Source organism: Gigantopelta aegis, chromosome 4 (genome assembly GCF_016097555.1).
Source record: "Gigantopelta aegis isolate Gae_Host chromosome 4, Gae_host_genome, whole genome shotgun sequence".
In the NCBI taxonomy this organism is placed as follows: Eukaryota; Metazoa; Mollusca; class Gastropoda; order Neomphalida; family Peltospiridae; genus Gigantopelta; species Gigantopelta aegis.
Window position 1 is genome coordinate 48,279,645 of NC_054702.1, and position 14,586 is coordinate 48,294,230.

General features: G+C 38.1%; 1 protein-coding gene across 4 annotated transcripts in view; it reads left to right on the top strand.

Moving 5' to 3' along the window:
* LOC121370644 (probable methyltransferase TARBP1) overlaps positions 1-14,586 on the top strand; it is a 124,444-nt gene that overhangs the window by 103,729 nt on the left and 6,129 nt on the right. For all 4 annotated transcript variants that reach the window (XM_041496012.1, XM_041496011.1, XM_041496014.1 and 1 more), the window contains exons 25-26: positions 4,110-4,234; positions 14,158-14,294. In XM_041496012.1, coding sequence (XP_041351946.1) covers positions 4,110-4,234; positions 14,158-14,294 — 262 coding nt within the window. The remainder of the gene's footprint in view (positions 1-4,109; positions 4,235-14,157; positions 14,295-14,586) is intronic.

Here is a 14,586-nt window from a genome sequence, read left to right on the forward strand (position 1 = left end):
TGTATACGACTGATTCACCTCCATCCTCCTCATAACACTGTATACGACTGATTCACCTCCATCCTCCTCATAACACTATATTACTGCTTTACCTCCATCCTCCTCATAACACCCCTGCGCGTGCTGTAACCTCACCGTGGTGCAGGGGTGTAACATTCTCTTTGAGAATGGCCAATACAGCACAAATTGAAGTTTAGAGTAAAATTCGGTGTCTGTAAAATTCTGTGATATTTGTATTTGTATTTTTGTACAGTTCTTTACACAGTTTTTGTTTAAACCTTGAATTTTTATATTGATGTTGATCATCACTTTATTTATTTGCATTACCATAGTTTGACACCCAATAGCCGATGTATTTTTCGTGCTGGGGTGTCGATAAACATTCATTCATTCATTCCTCCTCATAACACTGTATACGACTGATTCACCTCCATCCTCCTCATAACACTATATTACTGCTTTACCTCCATCCTCCTCATAACACTGTATACGACTGATTCACCTCCATCCTCCTCATAACACTGTATACGACTGATTCACCTCCATCCTCCTCATAACACTATATTACTGATTCACCTCCATCCTCCTCATAACACTGTATACGACTGATTCACCTCCATCCTCCTCATAACACTATACAACTGATTCACCTCCATCCTCCTCATAACACTGTATACGACTGATTCACCTCCATCCTCCTCATAACACTATACAACTGATTCACCTCCATCCTCCTCATAACACTGTATACAACTGATTCTTAGAGCTAAACACCACTTCTGAAAAACTATGTTGTATCTGAGCTGTTAACAAGAAACACTTTGTATTACAAAAGGACATTTTTGTTGAAAAGTTAATTAGTTGCACGATTTCAGAGATCTGCAATGAACAATGAGGCAACAGCAAAGAAAATTAAAAGATTGCATTTCATTTGCTTACCTGTGCCCATTCAGGCTGCGATACAGCTGCTGTGATATTAACGGTCACAAAAACAATAGTTCTGCCTAAATAATTAAATTTGTTAACTTGAGGATTTAAATGCTGGTATGTATAAGTCACCAGAACGGCTACAGAATGTGTTGCCACATGCAGATGATACAGACTCTGGCTAGTGAGAAAATGAAGCATTTACCATACATCACAAATAGCTATTCCATGTGGAAAGAAGCCCGCACTCTCTGAAATCATGGCGCTGATTTGATGCATATATTTAACCAAACTGCGCTGGCTGGGTATTGTGGTGTTCAAAGTGAAGTTTTCCGTGTGTGTACATTGCTTAGCCACCTAACATTGTGGTGTATTTTCAAACTCGAATACTATTTTGGGCAACAACCCTTTTGTTAGCATTCTATTTCTGTTGATATTATAGGCATTACTGGATACATAAAGTTGTAACTGCAATGTTATGGTGAGCAAAGTTGATGTTGAATGAATTATATTGTTGCTGAAACAATTTGTTATGGTCATTGTAATGGATACTCGTTATCAAGGAACAGAACATGGGAATTATACAAATGTTATTCCACAGTTCTTAGTTAAACATCAATAATTGCTTATCAAATTAAGATTGGCATTATAGACATGGTCTATATGATGCAACATTACATCTAGATTGTCCACACATAGATGTCCTCATGTCAGGGTTGGTGTGCCTTATACTGATTTTAAACATAGTATTAACCAATTTATCTTTTCGACTTGGCAAAATGATTGGAATATTGCGGTTGCGAACAAGCTTCATGCTGTCAAGCCAGTCTTGGGAGAGTGGCAATCCTCCTATAGGCAGTGCAGGAAGGATGAAATAGTCTTGTGTCGTGCTCGCATCGGTCATACTTTTACTTGACCCATTCATTTATCTTGAAGAAGGATCCTCCACCTCAGTGTGAGCACTGTCAATGTACTCTGACAGAACGTCACATTTTGGTGGAGTGTAAATATTTGAAAGAAACTCTAAAAGGTATATTTGGTCAGAGAAATGTGATGGAATCCTTTCGATTTCATCCAGAACTTTTATTACAATTTTTACATGGTACTGACTTTTATTCTAAATTTTATTTTATCTATCAGTGATAGTTGTATTTTTACACAGTTCTTTACACTGTTCTTTACACTGTTCTTTACACTGTGTTTTTATTTAACTCTTGACTTTTATCTTGATGATGTTCATCACTTACTGTTTGCATTTGCCATAGTTTGACACCCAATAGCCAATGTATTTTTCGTGCTGGGGTGTTGTTAAACATCTATTCTATTCTGTGCTTGTCATACCATTTTTATGAAATGAGTGAACCATTTTGGTATCTGATGAACGAAAGCAAGTCGGATACCAACACTATTCATGAGTTTCATAAAAATGGTATGAAAGGCAAGTGAGTATAGTATTTTATTTACTACAAACAACTGAAACCATGCTGCAATGCAGAAGTAAGCTGATGTCAACCCCATCTACCTGTAATGTTTCTACAAATTGGGTCAGCAAGTGATCTTCATTCTGGGTATGAATACCATGGAGACCATATATGTAATTGCAGTGATCAGGCTGGATCGCTATTAGCTTTAAAATACATTCCTATAGATTGTAATTAATTCTAATTCAGTTTTGCAATTGAGAATGAAAAAATATCTCGGTGAATACAAACTGAGGAGAATACTTTTAACATGCTGTCTATGAAGGGTATAAAGCATGAAAATGTATCTTTAAATTGCAGCTTTATAAATTATAACATCACTTAGAATATTAATGTCTATATTTCCTAAAATTTCTTAAATTAAAAACACTTGTGACAAACATTCCCCATAGCAGATTTAATTTTGGATATGATTTTAAACAAACCACGGTGCTTTTAATGATACCAAAATCATTTCTATACCATATTTTTTCAGGTACAACCACTTTTTTGCCTTCAGTGACCAGACAATTTATGCATTAAAGTTTAATATTAAAGTTATTAACTTAAAGGCTTTTGTTTAATATTATATAATGTATTTTTGTCCAAGCTAGTATTATGCTACTTAGTAATTCAGAAATTTATGTAAACAATTTTCATTTTTAAATTCCAAATTGTGTCCAATTTGGTAGTCTATTCACATGAGGATATATGCTCTGTTCACTTTAACTTTTGTGTCCAGTAGCAAGAGATTCCCAGTCTGGAGCTCGTTGCGGTAAGACGTGTTTGTTTCGCTTGTGCACACTGCACGTGCTTTCGTGTGCTCGACTTGGGGATCCTTCATTTCGTTGTTTTTGTCAGTGAAATGAAGTTTTCTACTGGGATGTATGTGGCCATTGGAACTGACTGACGCTGGAACGCTTCTCGTTTTGACAGCCTGCACCACCAGGTTGGATTCTTTTTTAGCGAGATTCCTTGCCTCCACGTCATTTCTCCGGCTGACTATGTCGACTTGTTTTTTCGTGACTCGTATGACGGCCATTCTGCAGAACGCCACAGTTGTTCACAATTAGTCTACATGTCCGAGCCTGTCCTAGCAGCACCTGCCATAATGAACAAATAGTGAATATATTCACACCAAAAATTATTGTTAAAGCTCATCTGACAATGTCTGAAAGAACACAAAATAAGAGGGTGGGAGGGCGGGCCAACAATTTTTTCCTTGCGCGCCAAAATGGTCATGACAGAAGAAAGAAAGATAACTCTAGCAGTTTGCAAAAGTTTGGTGCTAAAACACAAATCGCAGTACTCAAGCGTGGTGCTAAAACATGTTAGTGTGTTTTGGAATGCTGTGGGCGCTAAGGTTTTTCTACCTTGCACTCTCTCCATAAAATAAATCATCTAACCACTCCTGGTGGCAAACATATCTCTTATTTTCCATCATCATGTTTGTTTTGAGGGAAGACTCAAGACATAGAGAATAGCTGTTTGTAATATTCTGGCTCAACAAACTCATTTCAAAAATGATAGTGGCTTTTATTCATACTGAGAACATAGACTTGTCATCTGCTTGGCCATGCCGTAACCCTAGGATACACTTCTGGGTATTGTTATATTAAAAGTAACTTAACGATATTAGTTTTTATATCACAATTGGTATTAATGCTATACACATTACACTGTTGTTCTTCATTAGCTACCTTTTTTCTCTGTTTTTTTTAGGTCTTTGTCGGACAAGTGAAATCTTTGGAGTGTCTGAGTTTGTACTACGTAATCTTCATTACATTGATGATAAGATGTTCCAGGTGCTTAGTGTGACAGCTCAGAACTGGATCCCAATAACAGAGGTAATCAAACAAACTCCACATTATAATTGCAAATTGCCATTCAATTGTACAGATCACATCACATTTTTAATGCAGGGATGAAGACAAAATGTTGGAAGTTTGAAGTGCACCCAACTTTTCATTCTACAGTTCATACTACTGTCCTGCTATTGGTATTCAAATTCAAAGCAAAGAGTTCACTTCAATTTAAAACCATGAAATGCGACAAAATTATTTGGCAGAATGCACATTTCTTGTAAATTCAGAAATAGTGACATGAAACACATTTTCGCAAATAAAAACCAGGGATCACTGCTTGCACTTTTAGATATAGAAGAACTAAAGAAAGAAAGAAAGAATTTTTTTATTTAACAACACACTCAACACATTTTATTTACGGTTATATGGCTTCAGACATATGGTTAAGGACCACACAGATATTGAGAGAGGAAACCCGCTGTCACCACTTCATGGGCTACTCTTTTCGATTAGCAGCAAGGGATCTCTTATATGCACCATCCCACAGACAGGGTAGTACATACCACGACCTTTGATATACCAGTCATGGTGCACTGGCTGGAACAAGAAATAGCCCACGCTGACAAGACTACTGTTACATGCTCTCCATTGTGCACAGAACAGTACTGATCAGATCGGCCGACACTCATGTTGTGGTCTCTACAATTGCCAATTTTCATACTGTAGCTCTTGATGAATCATGGATTGTCTATGGCAGGAAGTACTGCAGCCAGCCTAGGAGAACAAAAGGCAAAATAACTTTAAATGTTCCATTTGGTCAGTGGGTGTGACAAAGCATTGTTGTTCAATAGTCAGCTGAAACACATTTCACTTAGACAGCTTTTCATGAAATGTGTTTCTCTGTCCCAAATGTCTGCTTGCATCACAGATGAGAGCGTGTATCAGCTTCAAAGGTTCAGCATACTTCTTTTTGGCAGGACAAACGAAAACTCCCAGATGAATCAGGTAAAGAAGGTACTCTTTGCCAAAGTGAGACATCTAGATAGTTTACCTTGCACAAAAGATGCCCTTACCAAACATACTAAGAGGGCTGAATATCAAGCCAATTACTGGCAGTTAAATAATGGCTAACAAACTTGTCTGACTGAGAGTAGACCAAGAACTATAATGATCAGTTGATTCCTTTCTTGACAGCATTTTCAGCCAAATCATGTATGGATCTGATTAGATGTGTCTGCAAGAGGGCATGCAGACCTTTCAAATCGTTTACAGCATTGCTTCCATGCACTTATCTATGTACTTGTGCAGGAATGTGTTACCCTACAGACTGACTATACATGGGATAATGTGCAATGAATTTGGGTTTTCACAATGTGCTCTATCTAATGGTTCTCATATTTGATTTTAAAGTACAAATATATATATATATATACTACTCAAAAGAAGTTAAGGGTCAAAGGAACTTTTTGATCAATTTTGGAAGTATGTTTTTTTTAAGCCAGATAGGGTTAGAATATTAACCTTTGTGTTGTCATTTGGACTAAAGACATCACATTATTAAGGGGCATGCAATCATTGCCCTTATCTTTAGAAACTTTTTAAGTTAACCCAGATTTCCTTTTCATGGATTTGAAGCAAAAACATAGTCAGACTAAACTGACAACCTGCCTCGATACACCCACTGTGACACCTCGTGCACCATTTGCACGTGCTTAGCATGAGTGTAATTCAATGCATGCCAATTTTAGCAATAAAAGGGATGAGCATTTTCCTTTCATCATCACTTTAAATTTGAAGACGGTTCGACGACAACTCAGTTTGCAAGACAGGGGAAGGGCCATTAGCTGGCTACAAGATGGACACACTCAAAGATCTGTCGCTTCACGTCTAAATGTAAGCCAAAATGTTATCGGTAGACTCTGGCAGAGGTTCAGGATGACTAATTCTATTCAGAATCGCTCTCATTCTGGAAGACCACGATCAACAACAGCACGAGAAGACCGTTTCCTGGTGATAACGGCATTGCGACAGCATTTTGTGACCGCACAGTGTCTTCGTGATCAACTCAGAGCTGCTACAGGCAACAATGTATCTGACCAGACCAAGGTTTGCGATGTCGGCTTCCTGTAGTCCGACCACAGCTACTTGCCCGTCACAGAAGGGCTTGCCTTGATTGGTGCAGACGTCATATCCGGTGGAACCGTGGGCAGTGGGCAGAGACATTATTCACAGATGAGTCACGGTACTTGCTCCAGTTCAGTGATGGCCGGGCTCGTGTTTACCGTCGTCAAGGAGAAAGATTTGCTGATGTTAACGTTGTTCAACATCTACCATTTGGAGGAGGAAGTGTAATGGTGTGGGCGGGCATATCCATGAATCACAGAACCCCTCTGTACATCATTAATGGAAACGAGATTGTTCAACCTTTTGTAATTCCACTTCTGCAGCGGATTGGACCAGGAGCTTGGTTCCAGGATGACAACGCAAGACCTCATCGTGCCAGGGTGGTGACCGACTTCCTGCAGCAGCAGAACGTTCAGCACATGGATTGGCCTGCATATTCACCAGACTTGTCACCCATTGAGTGGCGTGGGATGAACTAGGGCGGCGAGTTCGATCACATCACGTCCCTGCCGTCAACCTCCAGCAACTGGCTCAGCAATTAGTTGCAGAATGGCAAGCGATTCCTCAACATTATTTCCAACGCCTGGTTAACAGCATGCGCCAACGTTGTCAAGAATGTGTGAATGCTAATGGTGGCTACACCAGTTACTGACGCTTCTACTACATGTGTGAACATCATTTTTGGGGGTGCATGACTTTCTCCATCTGGGTAGTAAACTAGTTTCCAAGCAAAGGTTTTTTGTTTTGTGTTTTCTGTTCTTGAGACATCAAATAAATAATTTGTCATTAGTCGTCACAATTTTAGCATATTAGCTTATTTTTATTTGCACAAATATTTTTGACCCTTAACTTCTTTTGAGTAGTATATATATATATATATATATATACACAGTGAAACCCCTCTAAACCGGACACCCATGGGACCAAGACAAATGTCCGGTTTTTAAAAAGGGACTTTGTAAAACGTCCATTTTTGAGGGAATTCCGGTTTACTGAGGGTCCAGTTTTGAGAGGTTTCACTGTATATATATATACCTGCCTTAAGCAGCCACTTTTTTCTCTCCCAAACCATTTATAACGTAAATGCACCTGTAATAAACAGTCACCTGTCTAACGCGGCCAGCGGCCACCTAAATCAGATCCCAAATCACTAAAATACCTGTATTAAGTGGCCACAGTAAATGTTTACTATTATACAAAAGGGATATTCAACAACAGCCATTAGGTGCAGCAAATAACCGATCTTCACACCTTCAGGAATACTAGTACCCATTCAGTCCCGACATCTCTATTGTGTATCAACTCAGAAAGTATGCCTATGGAAAGCATCTAATTGCCTCTGGGCAGGCTACACTTGACATTTGTAGATTCACTTACTATGACAATACACCGCATGAAGTAGAAATTAAATAATTAAATGGAAAGAGAAAACAAACTGGATGAGAACGGTTAATTTAATACATTCCAGTTACAGTTTTCCCTAAAGGAGGCAACATATCAAAACTTTATTTATAGTAAACTGTGATCCATTAATTAGAAACAAGAAACAATAACATATGTTTTAAAGACTATATGTCGCAATCTGTAATCAGCAGCCACTTGTCTTAAGCGGCCACTTTTATCTACTCCCTTGTGTGGCCGCTTAAGACAGGTTTGACTGTATATATATATATATATATATACACACACATGTATATATATATATATATATACATACATACATACATACATACATACATACATACATACATACATACATACATACATACATACATACATACACACACACATACATACATACATACATACACACACACACACACACATTATTGTTCGAAGCTTCGATAGCTCAGAGCATATTGTGGTTAGTCTTGCAATTTGCGGGCGATTCGGTGCCACAGGTTCGAGTTCCAGCAATTTGTGAGGCCAGAAAGGATTTAATTATCCCCTGTGCTGGTGCGTTAATATCTATGTATGTCGACCTCGACATACATACAATATATAGATATTCATACATCAATACATACATACTTCTCAAAAGAATTTAAGGGTCAGACGATATTTTCGACATTATTTTCTGAATGTCAATTATATTAGCTAGACCATAATGTCATGCATGGTATTGTTCCATTTTGATGAAAGTGGGTCTAAGCAACCCATAAATAAATTAAAATCCACTGTCATTGACACTGTCGACTAGTTCTAATGGCGAAAACATGCTTACATTTGCACGTAAATTAGGGCGAAAGCGAAAGGTCTGCTAAGTGCCCATAACTTGATTTTTCACAAAGCGCTTCATTTGCACGCTTTGCATGTGTATTCCATGTTCCCAATGCTGAATTTCCATTTAATTGGAGCTTGCGTTCGTGTACGGTGCACACTCCAAATTCGACAATGGTACGACGTCAACTGACTATTGAAGATCGAGGAAGATTGCTTGGCTTCAGGATGGCAATACGCAAAGAAATGTTGCTCTGAGACTTGGTGTCAGTCAGAGTGTCGTTGGCCGACTGTGGCAACGGTACCAAGCAACGAATTCTGTTTGAAATCGTCCACGTTCGGGAAGACCCCGAAGCACTACAAATAGAGAGGACTGCTACATCACCAATATGGCTCTACGTCAACGCACAACCACTGCACGCCGATTACGTGACAATATGCGGACTGCGACTGGAACTAGAATGTCTGATCAAACCATACGCAATCGTCTGAGAGCCAATAATCTACGCTGCCATCACCAGGCTGTTCGACCACCACTCCTACCACGTCACAGAACGGCCAGACGTCACTGGTGCACGCTTCATCTGCGGTGGCAACGTGTTCAGTGGGGTCGAGTGATGTTCACTGATGAGTCCAGGTTTAGTCTCCAGTTCAACAACGGTCGGGTTCGTGTCTACAGACGTCCTGGGGAGCGCTTCGCTGACGTTAACGTTAGACAACGTCACCGGTTCGGTGGTGGCAGCGTCATGGTGTGGGGCGGCATCTCTATCCACCACAGGACCCCCCTCTATGTGGTGGATGGCAATCTGAATGGAATCTGCTATCTGAATGAGATTATCCGGCCGTTGGTTCTCCCAGGCCTTCAGCAGATTGGCGGCGGGGCAGTTCTGCAGGATGACAATGCCAGACCCCACCACGCCAGGGTGGTAACTGACTTTCTCAGACAACAAGGTATCGCCAGGATGGATTGGTCAGCATATTCGCCTGACTTGGCCCCAATAGAGCACGCCTGGGACGAATTAGGCAGGAGAGTTCGGGATAACCATGCCCCTCCGGCCAACCTTCATGATCTGGGTCAACTTCTTATGGCAGAGTGGCAGGCCATTCCCCAAGAGTTCTTAAGACGTCTGATCAACAGCATGAGGCAACGATGTGTCGAGTGTATTCGCGCCAGGGGTGGATTCACACACTATTAAACGAATGTTCTAATGTGTAAAATCCATGTTTGACAACCTTCAACTTTGACAGCATGTCATGTGACTTTCTTGTATACAGTGACGTTTATTTGGGTTTTTTTTGTAAATATGGAACAATAAATTAAATTTTTGGCGTAGTTTACATCATCAATCTAATACACTCTGAAACTTATTTGGTTATAAATTTTTGACCCTTAAATTCTTTTGAGTAGTATACATACATACACACACACACACACACACACACACACACACACACACACACACACACACACACACACACACACACACACACACACACACACACACATACACACACACACACATACATACATACATACACACACACACACACATACACACACATTATTGTTATCATGTGTATTGAATTCCTTGGATGTGAAAATATGGGATTAGCCACTTAAATCAAGCATTTATGTGTTCTGGGAACCAAAATATTGGCAATTTGTTGTTTTTAATTGCAACCATTTTGAAAAACAAGATGCAGCCACAATTGTGATCAGATCACATATGTTCTGCTTTTAAATGAAAGATAATTAAAAACTGTACCAGCATGCATTCTTTTTTCACATTTTGAACAATTCAAGTATATTCTGACATAAGCTACTGGACTAAATTGTTCTGGTCTCAAGGGTGTCCGGTTTGAATGTAGGGCAATTGCTCACCGGACAATTGCTCACCAATAAAGTGAGAAATAGGACAATTGCTCACTGGACAATTGCTCACTGGACAATTGCTCACTGGACAATTGCTCACCGGACAATACCTCACCGGACAGTACCTCAACGGACAATTGCTCACTGGACAATTGCTCACCAATAAAGTGAGAAATAGGACAATTGCTCACCTTTAGGTATTTTTAATTAATAAAATGTTATTTATTATTTTATTAATAAAAAATAACCGAATTTTTAGAAGGCAATAAAACATAGACTTTCTAAAGGCACAACTTCAAAGTTGTGTTAATTACACAAGTTTTTGAGGTTCCTATAAGTGTTTAATTGACATTTCTATGCTGAACTGATGTGCTGAACTTGTTTAAAATATAGCTGATTTAGAATTAATTTTGTTATTTTATTTAAAGGTGTTTAATAAACTGAGGTTACCATACCCACTGATAATAAAGATTCCCACTCCCACCCAACCATTTACACACATACCATAACCTAAATTAAATTTTTATTGATAAAAAAAAATCAGCAATTGTGGTGAGCAATTGTCCTATTTCTCACTTTATTGGTGAGCAATTGTCCAGTGAGCAATTGTCCAGTGAGGTATTGTCCGGTGAGCAATTGTTCGTACTCCGTCCAGTTTAGAGGGATTTCACTGCTAATGCATTTCTTCTCCAGAGTTCATATTTCCTGACTACTGGTAGATTCAATTTAATTACAAAATATTGGTTAGGACTACTCTTACTCAAACTACAGCATGAATAAGCCAGTCAACACTGAAGTGATTGTTGATGTATCTTCTTGTGTATAACCCCATGGTTCGCTGTTGATTTGTTCAATCGTGATCATTCTTGTACCTCAAACACCTACTATATAGTCGTCCCTCTTTGCATTTAATGTATTTTCTTATATTTGTGGACAATTCTGTATTGAACTAGAAATGACTAGTAAGGTTGTACAATGAGACAGCTTCTCAGGTGGATGTGCATTAATTCTGCCTCAACATTAATGGGAAAGTAAACTCAAACATGACCCTTATGTGTTGGAAAGATGCACACACACACACACACACAGCTTTTCAGACGGTTCGTCCACTGGACAATTCGTCCACTCACCTCGGACTCGATGACTGCATTTTTTTCAAACATATTAATAGTTATTTCTTTGACATTGTAATCGTTTCTTAACATTATTTTGTGGTATACTATAACCAAAAAAGTAAAATAAAGTTAGAATTCAACATTAATATCCAGTTTTTATTAACTGTTTGTATTTATTATCATGCGGATGATTTGTTCATGGACGATTCGTCCACTCGCTCGTACATTATCTCACCATGTCACAATGTGGTAAATAGGTAATGCAAGCCTCCACGTTGGAAGACTTTATTTACCCCCCCCCCCCCCCCCAATGTCATGTTCTCCTTCAATGGTGTAAATTCTATCCACTGTACCCTCCCTCATCACATGTTATCCCCATATGCCTAATCACCTCGAAATAAAATAAAAACTTGTTGTCTTCAATTCCAATTTAATTAAATGTACATTAAAAAACAATTTAACAAAACAACAAATGTCATTCAAAAGTCAACATATTTAACATTTCAAATATCACTGGAAGAGAAACATCCAACAGTCAGCCGACTAATGAATGGATAATCTCGCAACAGCACGAATCAATTCTTTGGCAGTAATTTCGTCATTGGTGTAGTGTCTCCAAATGGCAAAGACTTTTCCCTGCCTGGTCCTATGCTACTGGGAAAATAAAAACCCAGTGGACGAATCGTCCGGAACTGATTTTTTGTAGTGGACGAATTGTCTCGAGTTCCTCAGTGGACGAATTGTCCATGGACGAATTGTCCAGTGGACAAATCGACTGCATCCACACACACACACACACTCTCTCTCACTCTCTCTCTATCTCTCTCTCGCTCTCTCTCTCTCTTTTGCCACTTTTGATCTGTATGCGACTTTCTGGTTGCTCTAACCTTTGACCAGTATGTTACTATTGTAATCTGTTTCATTTGGAGGTATACAGCCTATAGTGACACTAAGACTAGACTATCTTGTGTAAAATGAGGAAATAAAACCATGAAGTACCAGAAAATTATATTTTAGTATTTTATCAAATTTTTTATATTACAAAATGTGTTTAAATGAGTTATCAAGAGATAAAAACATCTTTCCATGAGTCATGAAATGTAGTATGTCTTCACACCAAAAAAACCCCATGAAACAATGGCTACATACATGTATCTATAGACCGGTGGGTTTACAAGGTATCAGATTGTCAGAGTACTGCTAAAGCAATACATGTCCCCTATTGGGCCCCAACAATTTCCCGTGTCTTCTCCTAAGTTAAAGGGACATAACTCTCAAAAATAAGTAAATCTCCTTGAACGTTAAATTTGATCTATAACAGGGCATGATAAAGCCATAAACAAAATTTCTGCTCAATATTTTGAGGCATAAGTATGGGATTATGTAACACAATCTTAATCTGTAAAGCGGATTAATATTGTGGTGCAGGTTTTTTTTATGGATACACACATTTGCATGTATATTTCATTAACAACTGTTGGTACATGTATCTACAGTGCCAATCTGTAATAAAATTAATGCATATGTATAAATTTTGTAACAGGTTGGGCACAAACAATGCAAAATATATATGCATACAACAATGTTTTACAGTATTCACAACTAAAATTCTAAACTGCAAATGTAGACCGTAATTACTTCAATGTCACCCAAAAAAATAAATAATAATAATAAAATAAAACTCAAACAAATACCTAATAAGTATTAGATAAATAAATAAATATGAAAAAGAAAAGAAATTATTCAAATTAATTGTACCCTAATTTGTCAAGAGCAAACAAAAAATTAAACTCTTATTAAATGTTAATAAATGAAAAGTAAAAATAATTCATACACCAAAACATTTTTAAAATCAAGATTTGTTATTAAAATGTATGTACGTTATTGCTTTTAATTTTGGAATGATAACTATTATTAGTGTTGACAACTTTTCATTAGGGTTTGTGTTCATTAGGAAGTGTTTTGAATTGCATACTCACTCCAAGCCATAATACTTTGTGATTGAATAAGATGACTGATGACAGTATGGTTATACCTTTAATGCTCAATTGTTTGCCAATCTCACTACATGACATGCAGGTGTTATGCATGCCAATAATCTGCCAGTTTGTGGCATCTCACAACCTTCGCCTTGCCATAGAGTTCACTTACAAAAAGAAGGGTTCAGATCACCTCACCTACATTGGTATGTACTGGTATAAAATTAAAATTGCATTTTGGCACATCACCCCATGTTTCTGTGTGTGTGTCATAGATCTCACTTAACATATATGTTGGTATGAACATTCTTTTCACATGCGCATACCACCAGGTAATGCAGATCTCACTTAACATATATGTGGGTTGTATGAACATGCTTTTCACATGCACATACTACCAGGTAACACTGTCAAAATAAAAAGAATGGCAGCCTGCTCGTGTCAAAATGTTTTTATTCACTATTGATCTGGGTAGTGCATAACATTTGTACAGGTGTATATAATGGCAGGGTGTTTTATTTTGACAGCACATATAATGTTTTTTACTGCAGTGTTTCCTTAATGATATATTCAGTTGTAGCAGAACATGTAATCATTGTATAGCAATTCAGTTCTTATAATCGGTTCTTGCATCATTTTTATTTGCTCTATCAGGTTCCTCCAGAAAGACTGATCGAGTTCATGGATGATAAAAGAAAGGAAGGTTACACACTAATTGGTGCTGAGCAGACTGCTAACAGCATGTGTCTAACTAAATACAGATTTCCTACAAAGTCACTCCTTTTATTGGGGTATGTATGGATACTGTAAACTCTAGAATATCATAAAGCACCAAATATTACCAAATTTCGTGATACTTGATATTACATGATGCAGGGTTCAAAATAGGAAGTAAAATATGTCCTGCTGTTATTTTTTCTGTCATGATCTGTATTTCCATACAGCACTGCACCTTCTATATCTACTGTCTGTCATTCTACGGGTCTTCTTATCACTACCGGCTGTGCAACTTAATGAGGCCATACACATGGACATACAGATCAGTAGACTATAAACGTTTAGATCTTCGTTCAAAATTGTATG